We start from the raw sequence: 14,362 nt of genomic DNA on the forward strand, positions 1-14,362 counted from the left end.
AGGAGCATCCAGAGGAAGAAGCGTTCCCATTCCCTGTATGTTTCAAATATGCTGCAGCCATTGTACCATGACAAGGTATGCATGCCAGCCAAGGCCAAAGTGGTGATGAAGTCCTTCATGAGTGATCTCTACAGGCAGAGGAAGCACAACTGCATTCACACCACTAACTCCTCTAAAATGCAACCTATCTTATCGTGGGTGATGCCGGAGGAAGTGGCCAAGCATTCAGCCACACAAATGATGGGTCTCCCCCTAGAGAAACATCTCTACCTTTCCCCCTAGGGCACATATCAGGCGGGAAAAAGAGAGAGAACAAGAAAGGAGCCATGTGACTCCCATGATGCACCATGCTGCTCAGTCAGAGGAGAGATTGTGTTGCATTATGGGAGATGTAGTTCACCCAGGTAGCCCAGTCCATAGGTGAGAATGGGGGAATCAAGCATCTGAACTATAGCTCCTATACCCACAGGAAAATGCAGTTTAATGTTGATCTGACTTGAAATGAAATATTTCAGGTCAGTTTAACAAAATCTTGTTTCATTTTTCCTGACAGAAAATGGAAACTTTCTGACAAAATGAAAATCTTCCTGCAGAAAATTTGAATTCAGCAGAAACTGAATTTTTCAGTGAAAATGATTCAGATGGAAAATTTCCAATCAGCTCTATTCTTCAGTCTTTTTACATTTCCTTAAAAATTATACCCAGTCCAAAATGGCAAAAATCCATCAAGGCTACCACTGCTGCCTGGGAATTTAGGATCAGTAAAGGTTCCAGGAAGAACACAATATTTTAAACATCTCAGCCAAAGAGTAGGCATATCCTCTCCACAGAGGAACAGTCTCAGTCCCCTCCAGTTCAGTAGGATGTATTCCCCTTCCTATCAACGTGACCTGGGTCTAGTTTGGATTGAGCTGCAGCCACTCGGTTTCTTCCAGATTGCTCTGTCTCCTAGATACTGAGAGCACAAGCTCTTTTGAGAGGGCTTTAGAGGGGCATTTTGCAGGTGGCTGGGTAACATTTAGCCAGAACCCTAAGACCATTCTGCTGTAGCGCTCTGGGAGATAGTGTGAAAACTGATGTGACTTCTTTCAACAACACAGCCACAGTTCTTATCTTTTAATGTAGGAATTTTGACCCTGGAAGATTTGTTGTTTAGAGCTATTGGTCAGATTTCATTATGAAAACCTGAAACACAACTTAATGGGCTCCGATTACAGAGTGAAAATAATTCTATACTACAAAGTGTACCAATGGAGGAAGGGCAGCCTTGTGGTTAAGGCACATGATAGGGACTCATGAGAGCTGGGTTCAGTTCTCAGACTCTGGCATAGACTTTCTGGATCCCCTTAAGGGAATCACATAAGCTCTCCATTCCCAGCTAATCATACTACTTCCTTTCTCCCACTTTTTGTCTGTCTTGGCCATTTAGAATGTAACCTCTCTGTGGCAGGGACTGTCTCTCACTATGTTTGTACAAGTGAATAGTTCAAGAAGACCCTGCTCCCAGTTGGAGCTTCTAGGCACTACTATAATATAAATAATAATTATTAAGGTGCTGAGTAAATAAAAACAAATGAGTGTTATGGCACACCCATACTTTTTGTGATTTTTTTTTCAGTTTGATCATAAAAATTTGACAAAACAAAATCCAGACTTTCCTTAGTGTGAACTGCTGGATAGTAAGACTAATTTTCAGAGAAATACTATGTTTTATCGTATCTACTACACTGCACAAATAGCCTCCTCCTTTGTACCTTGCACACTGTAAGCTTCCATTTGACTTCACAAGGAATACAGGATTGGGATCAAAATACCCAATCCTAAGGATGGGAAAAGGACCCGTCACCTAAGGACCTCCCAGCTGTGTCACTATGATGCATACAAATACAGCTCAGATATTCACAGTGACAGCAGGAAGAAGACTCGGTCATGCTCCAAAATAACAGGCATCTACAACTCAAGCTTAAGGAGAATCACTGTTGGCAGAACTGAACCTATGACGCAGAGTGGACAGTTTTGATTCCATCCAGTAGAAGGCAATGGTCTAACCAGCCCTTCACACGGTTAAACATATTTCTCTCCTGGAAAACAGTCTCTTATTTCACTCCTACCGTTAGCTGTGCTAATAAAGATTTACCCCGTGAATTAAATGCAATTAAGTCGACTTTTAACCCCCTGAAAATGAATCCCTTAATGTTTTTAATCTTTAATGTAGCTAATTTACAGAGGTCCCTTTAAGAGTGCTTGTTAGGTGTGTACATCATGAATGAATAAAACACAAAAGAGAGGCATGAAAGCTGTTTGTTATGGGCTCTGCTGACATAGCATACTGTTTCAATCTAATATAAGAAAAATAAGGTGCAATTTGAGCAATGTGACACCAGCTGTTAACTTTATAGGCTACACTTTTAAAAAAAAACCAAACCAAACATGCATAATGTATTTTCAAAAAGCTTCTTAGTCAGGTGCAAAGAAAGACACAGGTGATCAGCAAGTCCTTCTGAAGGAACATCTGTTGTAAAAAAGACGAGAGAGAGATGGGGAAGGTGCCATTTTCTATCACTATAGTAAACACCTAATGCACCGTAAACAGAACAGGTCATGCGGTAAAACATGAAGAAGCTCTTTTTAATCATCTGAATAGAAATTTAATATCTTTGCATTTGCTAAGCAAGGCGACTTGCCCAAGCAACCAGATACACAAAGCTCTATATATTTGTTCTGCTTTTGTTGCTACTGAGTGAAGCTTCTAAGTCACAAGCATTAAGGCTGGTTTCTATTAAGTAGTTTTGCCATTGAGTAGACAATAGGAAAATTAGGGTATCTGAACATGTAATAGTGGAGTGTAAGGAAACCTGATAGATCAAAGGAAAATAGCCACATATACAATATAACAAACACCTACAAGCTCCTTTTTATTATTATTATTTTGGTTTTTTGCTGTTGAGTTTCTGGGTCCAGTTCTAGGCCTGATTCACCAGTTCATTACCCCTGTTGTATATCAATGTAATGCAGCAGAATTACAGCATCATAAAAATGGAGTCATGCAGTGGTGAATCAGGACCTCTGGCTAGTGCTGAATGACATGAGGAAAAAACATTGGCAACCAGCCTACATTAATGTCTCCACCCATTGCTCTCACAAGTAGCGCTACACCAGGGCTGGGGTAACAGCAGGAGAACCTGAACAAATCATCATCCACACGAGGCCCATCGACTCATGATGACGTTTAAGCAGTATATCAGTGCAGTCATTTTGCAACACGTGAATGGAAAATCAGCCTGCCTCCAGGCATATGCAAAAATGTGGCCCTGATGTTCAAAAGGGAGACCTTGCAATAGAGCAACATTAATATTCCAGTTAGTATGTTTTAGCTTTGGCTGTGTTTCCTGATGCATTACCTCCATGAAGGATGATCTCTGCCAAAAGCATGAGTCTCCTGAGCACAATAGGAAAGCAAAATTTTCAGTTGGGGGGGGGGAATGAGGGGGAGAGGTGAGCACACAGTTGCAGTCCAAAACATATTAGTAATAGAAGTGGGCTGCATTCAAAATGCCAGCAAAGCCACCACAGTGACATTAGAGCAGAAGTTTACCAGATTTCCTGGCACTGCAGGGTTATTCCTTGAAGTATTGCTTTTGAGGGTGGTCTTCCAGGAATTATGCCAAATATATAGGGCACCCACTGCTATTCACACTAGATGTGTTAATACCGAATATACTAGCCAGACCGGCAAGCCTTAACAGAGCATGTTACATTTTTCTGAAGCTGTTCAGTCCATGCTAAGTTAGCCAAGTTATCCTACATAGCAAAGTGACTATCAGGGTATGTCTACACTACGGAATAAGGTCGAATTTATAGAAGTCGTTTTTTTAGAAATCGGTTTTATATATTCGAGTGTGTGTGTCCCCACAGAAAATGCTCTAAGTGCATTAACTCGGCGGAGTGCTTCCACAGTACCGAGGCAAGCGTCGACTTCCGGAGCGTTGCACTGTGGATAGCTATCCCACAGTTCCCGCAGTCTCCGCTGCCCATTGGAATTCTGGGTTGAGATCCCAATGCCTGATGGGGCTAAAACATTGTCGCGGGTGGTTCTGGGTACATATCGTCAGGCTCCCTCCCTCCGTGAAAGCAAGGGCAGACAATCGTTTTGCACCTTTTTTCCTGAGTTACCTGTGCAGATGCCATACCACGGCAAGCATGGAGCCCGCTCAGGTAACCATCAGCCTATGTCTCCTGGGTGCTGGCAGATGCAGTACTGCATTGCAACACAGTAGCAGCAACCCATTGCCTTCTGGCAGCAGACGGTGCAATACGACTGGTAGCCATCATCATCATGTCCGAGGTGCTCCTGGCCAAGTCGGCCAGGAGCGCCTGGGCAGACATGGGTGCAGGGACTACATTAGAAGTGACTTGACCAGGTCATTCTCTTTAGTCCTGCAGTCAGTCCTATTGAACCGTCTTATGGTGAGAAGGCAGGCGATACGGATTGCTAGCAGTCCTATTGCATCATCTTCTGGGGGCAGCCATGAGATGTGGATGGCATGCAGTCCTTCTGCACCATCTGCTGCCAGCCAAAGATGTAAAAGATAGATGGAGTGGATCAAAACAAGAAATAGACCAGATTTGTTTTGTACTCATTTGCTTCCCCCCCCCCCCCGTCTAGGGGACTCATTCCTCTAGGTCACACTGCAGTCACTCACAGAGAAGGTGCAGTGAGGTAAATCTAGCCATGTATCAATCAGAGGCCAGGCTAACCTCCTTGTTCCAGTAAGAACAATAACTTAGGTGCACCATTTCTTATTGGAACCCTCCGTGAAGTCTTGCCTGAAATACTCCTTGATGTAAAGCCACCCCCTTTGTTGATTTTAGCTTCCTGAAGCCAACCCTGTAAGCCATGTCGTCAGTCGCCCCTCCCTCTGTCAGAGCAACAGCAGACAATCGTTCCGCGCCTTTTTTCTCTGTGGATGCCATACCAAGGCAAGCATGGAGGCCGCTCAGCTCACTTTGGCAATTAGGAGCACATTAAACACCACGCGCATTTTCCAGCAGTATATGCAGCACCAGAACCTGGCAGAGCGATACCGGGCGAGGAGGCGACGTCAGTGCGGTCACGTGAGTGATCAGGACATGGACACAGATTTCTCTGAAAGCATGGGCCCTGCCAATGCATGCATCATGGTGCTAATGGGGCAGGTTCATGCTGTAGAACGCCGATTCTGGGCTCGGGAAACAAGCACAGACTGGTGGGACCGCATAGTGTTGGAGGTCTGGGACGATTCCCAGTGGCTGCGAAACTTTCGCATGCGTAAGGGCACTTTCATGGAACTTTGTGACTTCCTTTAACCTGCCCTGAGGCGCATGAATACTAACATGAGAGCAGCCCTCACAGTTGAGAAGTGAGTGGCGATAGCCCTGTGGAAGCTTGCAACGCCAGACAGCTACCGGTCAGTTGGGAATCAATTTGGAGTGGGCAAGTCTGCTGTTGGGGCTGCTGTGATGCAAGTAGCCCACGCAATCAAAGATCTGCTGATATCAAGGGGGTAGTGACCCTGGGAAATGTGCAGGACATAGTGGATGGCTTTGCTGCAATGGGATTCCCTAACTGTGGTGGGGCCATAGACGGAACCCATATCCCTATCTTGGCACCAGAGCAGTACATAAGCCAACGAGTACATAAACCGCAAGGGGTACATTTCAATAGTGCTGCAAGCCCAGGTGGATCACAAGGGATGTTTCACCAACATCAGCGTGGGATGGCCGGGAAAGGTACATGACGCTCGCATCTGCAGGAACTCTGGTCTGTTTCAAAAGCTGCAGGAAGGGACTTTATTCCCAGACCAGAAAATAACTGTTGGGGACGTTGAAATGCCTATATGTATCCTTGGGGACCCAGCCTACCCCTTAATGCCATGGCTCATGAAGCCGTACACAGGCAGCCTGGACAGTAGTCAGGAGCTGTTCAACTACAGGCTGAGCAAGTGCAGAATGGTGGTAGAATGTGCATTTGGACGTTTAAAGGCGCGCTGGTGCAGTTTACTGACTCGCTTAGACCTCAGCGAAACCAATATTCCCACTGTTATTACTGCTTGCTGTGTGCTCCACAATATCTGTGAGAGTAAGGGGGAGACGTTTATGGCGGGGTGGGAGGTTGAAGCAAATCACCTGGCTGCTGGTTACGCGCAGCCAGACACCAGGGTGGTTAGAAGAGCACAGGAGGGCGCGGTACGCATCAGAGAAGCTTTGAAAACAAGTTTCATGACTGGCCAGGCTACGGTGTGAAAGTTCTGTTTGTTTCTCCTTGATGAAACCCCCCGCCCCTTGGTTCACTCTACTTCCCTGTAAGCTAACCACCCGCCCCTCCTCCCTTCAATCACCGCTTGCAGAGGCAGTAAAGTCATTGTTGCTTCACATTCATGCATTCTTTATTCATTCATCACACAAATAGGGGGATGACTACCAAGGTAGCCCAGGAGGGGTGGTGGAGGAGGGAAGGAAAATGCCACACAGCACTTTAAGCACAGCACTTTAAAAGTTTACAAAAGCGGCATGTTTTGGGCTCTGACCCGGAGCAGCCGTTCGCCCCTCTGGTTTTCTGGTAGGCTTGCCTCAGCTCCTTAAGTTTCATGCGGCACTGCTTCGGGTCCCTGTTATGGCCTCTGTCCTTCATGCCCTGGGAGATTTTGACAAAGTTTTTGGCATTTCGAAAACTGGAATGGAGTTCTGATAGCACGGATTCCTCTCCCCATACAGCGATCAGATCTCGTACCTCCCGTTCAGTCTATGCTGGAGCTCTTTTGCGATTCTGGGACTCCATCATGGTCACCTCTGCTGATGAGCTCTGCATGGTCACCTGCAGCATGCCATGCTGGCCAAACAGGAAATGAGATTCAAAAGTTCGCAGTTCTTTTCCTGTCTACCTGGCCAGTGCATCTGAGTTGAGAGTGCTGTCCAGAGCGGTCACAATGGAGCACTCTGGGATTGCTCCCGGAGGCCAGTACCGTCAAATTGTGTCCACAGTACCCCAAATTCGAGCAGGCAAGGCTGATTTAAGCGCTAATCCACTTGTCAGGGGTGGAGTACGGAAATCGATTTTAAGACCCCTTTAAGTCAAACTAAAGGGCTTCATCATGTGGACGGGTGCAGGTTTACATCGATTTAACGCTGCTAAATTCGACCTAAAGTCGTAGTGTAGACCAGGGCTCAGTTTTGCAGAAAGCTGAGATATCCTGCCTTTCCAAAGGCAGAAAATAAAATGTGACCATAGGTGAAAACTGGGAAGAATATAAATGAGGATAAATGCCAACTCAGAATATTGGCCTAAAGAATACTTTCTGAAGCAAAAGAAGCAAGGAGAAGTTAATATATATTCAAAGAGAAGGGCTCTATATTTTCTAAATTTTGTCCCTACTCCTTTGAGCCAAGAGCTACATACAAGCACCATTTCACACACACCAGACTTGACCAAATTAACTTTATGTCTTTTGTTCATGTGTTTGTTTAGATTTTGTGAAAGGTGCCAGACAGAGCCCCAGAAACTGACATTCTCTGTTTAATAACAGAACAGCTACCCCGCAGGGAGCTGCAGGGCAAGCTTCCCCCACACTGCCTGATCAAAACACCTCAACACTTATCTGGAGGGGCCCTCTTTATCGTGAGAGTATAGGTCGGCCCTTGGCCACTGTGATGAGACTGCCAGTGGGGCTGCCAGTTAGTGCCAGTTGTGGTGATGGTAACTGTGGTGTGGACACTTATCCCTGGGCACTAGACTGAAACCATCAAACAGCCTCAGGTGTATAAGCAACAACTTTAGGCCACTGGTAGCCTTGGCCACAATCCAAACAACAATCGAGAAGCTAGGCTTTGTTTTAAAAAACTATGTATTTTTCCTTACATGGTTGTTTTTATAGTTAGCAGATCAGACTATCATTATATGGCTGCATTGTTCTTACTCTTAAGATATGAAATGTTTTGGATCAGATACAGGAACCTAGCTAGAGACTTTATCCACCTAAGGAACTTTTACTGAGTCTTTAATGTATTTCTCCTCACAACATACCAGTGAGCTAAGGAAGCACTATTTTACAGGTGGAAAATGAGGCACAGTAGAGCTAAATGACTTGCCCAAAGCACCTATGCTTGAGGTAGAACTAGAATCCAGCTCTCTCATACTCCAGGCTAGGGCCCTAACAATCAGACCATCCATTTCTCTTGAAGCATAGCTTTTGCTGCTCCATATTAGCATTGTATTCCGCTCCAATCATGGCTAACAGTCTGCATTTGTTTTTAGCTATTTTTGGTAGCCCCATATAACTTCTCATTCGATGTTTGTGAATAAGAATTCCATATGATCTGTTAATGAATAGCTCCCACCATTTTCTTCATATACAGACTCATGGTTTGATTAGTTTTTCTTTTTTTTTCTTCTTTATTTGTGTGTTGGCTATATAATACATGTCCCAATAAACATAATGCATATAGGAATGTGTCATACTGGATCAACCTCAAATGAATATTTGATTTTGTTTTAATTTGCTTCCACATTGTTTGCTTGGATCCCCAGGGCCTATGAGTGAGATGCAGTTGCATAATGGTTTGAGAGATGAGAATTTGATATTGATATTCCTACATCTATGCAGAAGGTGCAGGTGTTTTAAAGTATTTATGAAATTGCTTGATTGACTCTCATATAGAAGCCTATTGATGATAAATTTAAGCTTTGCAGCTAGGGTGTAAAATTATTATATTAACATTACTACCGGTCATGGATGTCATAAATCTTAAGAGAAAGGATGCATATGTCACATACAATGCATGAAAAAGTTGTTCTTTTACCATGGATAACTTACCATGGTGTAGATACTCTGCTGATCAGCTATTCCATTATTTGAATAAGTATCTGATGTCTTGTTTTCTTTCAAGAAGGCAGGTGCCAGATGAAGCAGGAAACCTGCCAAGAAAGATGATAAATTGCAATTTGGTGCTGAGGACCAATGCTTAACATTAATGCAATGCTGCTAGCAATTAAAGGGGCTAGTATAGTAATAAGAAACTGGGAAGAAAATAATTTCTGATCCCAAGTGTAAGAGGTTCATTTCTTTAATTGTCATCATCTTTAGTACATATAAAATATTTGTTGGGATTGTCTGATTGCAGACAAAATGAAACGAATAAAAAACCTATAATGCACAAGCCATTCATATGTTACAATATGATCAATTGCTATTCCAATGGAGAGGAATCTTACAGACTGAAGCAAACAAAATTACAACAAAATTAAACAGGAAAATAATGGGAAAAAATTAAAGGCCATACACACATTGGGGAGCAATTATCCACTTGAATAATCCAACTGCCTTTTTATGTGCTTCACAATCTAGACTAAAGCAAGAGAGGTCTCAGAAAGAACAGCCAGAGTTTCCCTATGTACTGTATTCACCTTTGCAATATTAAACTTGGGTTTGTTTAAACTAACTTCAAAAAGGATCCCATGCAATTTCAGTATTTTATTTGGTTCAACAAAGAGTGGCAAATCCAACATGTTGTTCAAAACTTTTAAGTTCAGTATTGCAAGAACCAAAAGCTATGGAGGTGGAGCTGCCAGGCTTTTTGTTTGATCAGCTATAACCACCCATGTCCTAAGAGATTCTGGATCCAGGTGGCTTTCTGAAAGAAACATGATTCCGTCGATTTTATAAATTGTGTTAAAATTCATTAAACAAATTAAAATAAAAATCAAGAAAACATATAATCAAACCTAAGCCATTGTTAATACTAAGCTAAACTAAAATAATACTATACAACCATCAACTCAATATCAAACCAAGGTCAAATTAAAAAAATCAGCAAGTTAGTCTCAGTGCTGGAATGGAATTAAATCATCAAATTAATTCTAAAAATAATCAATCCTTACAAATTCTAAAGGGGATTCCAAGTGGGCAGTTGTCCATTTGGTTATAAATCCCAGATGAAGAATATTACAAAAATCCATCATATTTGTAACTTGGAGCTGGTTAAATGTCTTAATACTGAAACCAAATTATTATCTAATGTCTGAACCACAACCTCAGAGCTAATTATAAAGCTTCCTACTTAGAATTCTATTCTTAGGTGTTGACTAATAGCCCCTCCACCCCCCACCCTACATCCAACAAAGAAATAATACAGACTTTAACACAATACTCTCAATAAGCAGAAGTTTAACAAGTCTTATCTACCAGATGTTACAGGTAACGATTGCAGGACTATTAAACGACCCAGGACTATTAAACACAGACCACACTTTAGTAAGTATCTTTATGAGATGATATTTAGGGATTTCTAAACCTGGGAGCTTTCCTATGTGAACTCTATGGGTTTTTATAGACACACATGCATACACTTTCAGACCTTAAAATTAAAAGACTATAAAAAAGCTGGGATGTCTCCCAGCTAATAAAAACAAAAGACGAACATAGGAAAAAGGAAAACTAAGACACCAAACTGGGGGTTCTCAAACTCTTCAGCTCTCGCAATCTTCTGGACACTTGTAGAGTAGGACCTGGAATTGTGGTCAAGGAGTCAGACAGTGACATTCTGCTGACACAGTGCTTCTTGCTAGCAGCTCTCCTTTGGGTGCAGGGAGACGGGTCAAAGGCTGCTGTTTATGTCTTCGCAAAAAGAAAAGGAGTACTTGTGGCACCTTAGAGACTAACCAATTTATTTGAGCATGAGCTTTCATGAGCTACAGAGAGCTCAAATAAATTGGTTAGTCTCTAAGGTGCCACAAGTACTCCTTTTCTTTTTGCGAATACAGACTAACACGGCTGTTACTCTGAAACCTGTTTATGTCTTGATTTCCTCTCCCCAACGTGGCTGGAATTCTGGAATGTTGGGTGGGTTGTTGCCAGACAGGAAAGACTTCTTGGCTTAAAATCTTTATTTCTGTGTTGGATGTGGGGTGGGGGAGGGGCTATTAGCCAGCACCCAAAAACAGAACTCTAAGTAGGAAACTTTGTAACATAACTCTCAGGTTGTGGTTCAGACATGTATGGTTTGCTATCTTTGCTTACTTCTTCTTGCAGCACTTTCCTCCAAGGCCATCAGACAAATCAGTGAACTTCTGTTTGAAACAGCAATTTTAAAAAATATTCTGTGTTTACATACCACAGATATAGTAAGTCTGTGACATTTATTTTGTGGAAAGGAGGGAATTGCTAGGGTTCTTTTTCAACAACTAGTCACTCAACATTCATCCATCAGCAAAATTAAAAATAATTTGACTTATGATCAATGTCATCACTCTTCTCACAAACAAGAAAATTTACAGCAATCTTTCTATTTTGGAACTGGGCTGTGTGTCAAACAGCTTATCTTGTGGAATATTCATCTTGATAGAGAAAAGTGGCTTTAAGACCTATCAAGATGAAATCCATTTAAGAAATATAATTTTTAAAATTTATAAAAGGTCTTTTATTCCCCTATATGCTATTTCTCTCACAGTACACACAGAGTAATGCAAGTCTTTTAGAATTAATGAGGGAAAGTTGTGTCCTTTTTAATCTTCTCCACAGCTACTTCAGAACTACAAGCCAGATCACGGAGGCAAAGGAAGGCTGTGAGATGGGAAGTTGGCTCAAGATTTAATTGTTGATTTTCCATGTTTTATATCCTTCTGCAAGTTCTAACCTTAAAAAATTCTTTTTGCAAATGTGGATGGCTTCTCAGCTTTATTAATAATGTGTGCAATGTTTGTGCCCATGTCTCAGGTTATCTTTACTATAACAAATTTCCTCTTTGCAGCTGTGACTTTGTCAGGATTATTTTGTTTTATCACACAGAGTGGACAATAAGAAACCAAAGCCAGCAAAAAAAATTCAAAATACATATCAAACCAGTGACATAAGACACCTTTTAGAGCAGATGCCCTAAGGGAGAAAATAAGAGTAGGAAGAGATGTCAGAGAAGACATGCCACTGTGCTAGCTACTGTAATTATCTGGGGCAAGTATAATGTGCACTGAAAACGATAACATAGATGAGGTAATTTATCAGTGTGGAGGAGGTGCAAATTCTAGTATTTTTGTGTTACACTCACACAACTCCATAACCTCACTAGGATTGTACAAGTAACTGAGGGAAGAATCTAGCCCTAATATAGGTTACCATTTTTCAGTTCTCAGTGTTGCAAACTTAAAGAGAAAATTGTAAATATTCTGCCATTATAAAAAATACATGTTCCTTAATATTACTACTGCCTTTGTATTGATAAAGGCATTAACAGCCTCATCCCACAAAGTCTTATTACTAAGTGTAGTGACTACACATGGTAATTAGGAAGTTTTTGTGGGATTGGGCCTTTAATGGGGTTATTGATAGGAAGTCAGGTTACGAGCCTAAACATGGCAGGTAAACCATGCACTCAGAAAAAAGACACTTCCTCTGCCCTGTCTCTCCACCTCGCACCATTCCTCACCCCTATCCCTGGCTGGAGGAAAATGGGAACAACTAGGACACGCTTGCAGCTGCAGGTTTGGCCCCTTGGGGCCCTCAGATTGCTCTAACAATGCAGGTGACCTGGCCTATTCCAGAGGCTCTACCACAATTGGGGAAGTACAAAGTTGAGATTTACATCACCTTAGTACACTGCTCCCTGAGCAGCACTCCCCTCCCCTCGCCCTCCCACGCCCAACATATGGCTCTTTGTCATCTGTCCTTTATTAATTTTCTAATCCATAAGAATACTTTACTTCTCACTTCATGACTACTTAGTACTGTCCGATAAGAGACTTTTCCTTTGGCCTTTAGAAAGTCCATACAAATTATTCAAACGGTCCTCTTCTATTCACCACTTTGCTGACATGCTCAAAGGATTCAAACAGATAAGAGAGGCATGATTTTCTTTTGCCGAAGTCATAACCACACTTTGTTTTCATTTCTCTTTTTTCCTTTTGCGGTATACTTCTGTGATTCTAAATAGTTTCCATATTGAGCCCAAGGTTTTTAATTTCTCTCTTTCTCTCTTTTTTGTTTAATGTTTGCCTTTAGGGTCTCCTTGATTAGCTTATTCATTTTCATTTAAGTCTCTTTTCTAAAATTTAGTTTGCACAAGGGGAATACTCAGGGAAACTGTTGAGCCAGTTTTCCCACTGCTTTGTGCTGCTAGAGATTTTGTGTTCAGGGGTTTCTTTGGAAAATATACTAGTGACTGGGTTGAACTAATTATTTGCGATAAAGCCCGTTTTAATTTAAATTTCTCCTTACCATTGTCATCCAGGGCTGCAGATCCAATATTATTTTTCATCTGATATCCCGAAATGTCTTCTGAGGCATTGTAGCATTCTTCCACATCATTCTGAATACCTTCATCTTGGCCTGTCTTTTCCCAACTCTGGTGATCCAACAAGGAAAGCCTGATTTCAGCGAGTGATTCATCTTCACTTACACATCCAATGTTCAAAGATGCAGTCCTTTTAGAAAGTTCTGTTGCAACACAAGAAAACATTACTCTTATAAATTCCACTGACTAGGTCTGAAAGGGGTATGTGAAGCATCTGATTAAAGTGAATTCACTTGAAAAATCACAGTAGCATTAGGGAGAAGTAAAATCTGGGAATAGTTAATATAATTATGAATAATATCAATTCTGTCCTTGATTCCTAAGATTGAAAGACCAAGAAATATGTGATGAAGCACATTCTCAATACCCCCTTATATGAAAAGGAAATATGAAAATTAAATATCATGAGTCTGATTCTTCATTGCTTTGCACGTCCGTGTAGTCATTTGTGATGTATGGGAAGTAGGTGTAAGAAGCTACCAAATCAAAAATCCTCCACTCAATCACAATAATGGCAGCACAAACAGTGGTAAAGTTAGCACCACTTTTCACAGGGGAAAGTCATGATCCAAGCTACAAGTCAGTGGAGAATCATCAGGCCCCAGGACTGCTTTAATTATACTGTATATTTTACAGATTTATGTTGTTGATGTTGTTGAATTAAAAAATATGTTACACTTTTGGAAAATATTTGAAACAAATATTTGAAACATTCATCTTGCAACCAATGTCCAGATTTTCTGCTGTGGTCCTAGTCTTCCAGCATCTACATAAATGTATTTCAAACTAAAGTTAGGCTCAGTTAGAATGATTATTGGACCTGATTCTGCATTCATTGAAGTAAATGGCAAAATTCTTATTAGACCTCAGTGAGAACAGAATCAAGTCTACTTTCTGTATGAGTTAGAGCCAGTTTCCCAAACTTGGGACACTGCTTGTTCAGGGAAAGCCCCTGGAGGGCTGGGCCGGTTTGTTTACCTGCCGCATTCGTAGGTTCGGCCGGTCACGGTTCCCACTGGCTGCGGTTCGCCGCTGCAGGCCAATG

General features: G+C 41.8%; 1 protein-coding gene across 3 annotated transcripts in view; it reads right to left on the minus strand.

The window, feature by feature from the left end:
- The window catches only part of C1H12orf42 (chromosome 1 C12orf42 homolog), a 250,855-nt gene that overhangs the window by 103,359 nt on the left and 133,134 nt on the right, over positions 1–14,362 (minus strand). For all 3 annotated transcript variants that reach the window (XM_073323530.1, XM_073323517.1, XM_073323524.1), the window contains 2 exons: positions 13,242–13,460; positions 8,850–8,950 (listed from right to left, as the gene is read on the minus strand). In XM_073323530.1, coding sequence (XP_073179631.1) covers positions 8,850–8,950; positions 13,242–13,460 — 320 coding nt within the window. The remainder of the gene's footprint in view (positions 1–8,849; positions 8,951–13,241; positions 13,461–14,362) is intronic.

Source organism: Lepidochelys kempii, chromosome 1, assembly GCF_965140265.1.
Source record: "Lepidochelys kempii isolate rLepKem1 chromosome 1, rLepKem1.hap2, whole genome shotgun sequence".
NCBI lineage: Eukaryota > Metazoa > Chordata > Testudines > Cheloniidae > Lepidochelys > Lepidochelys kempii.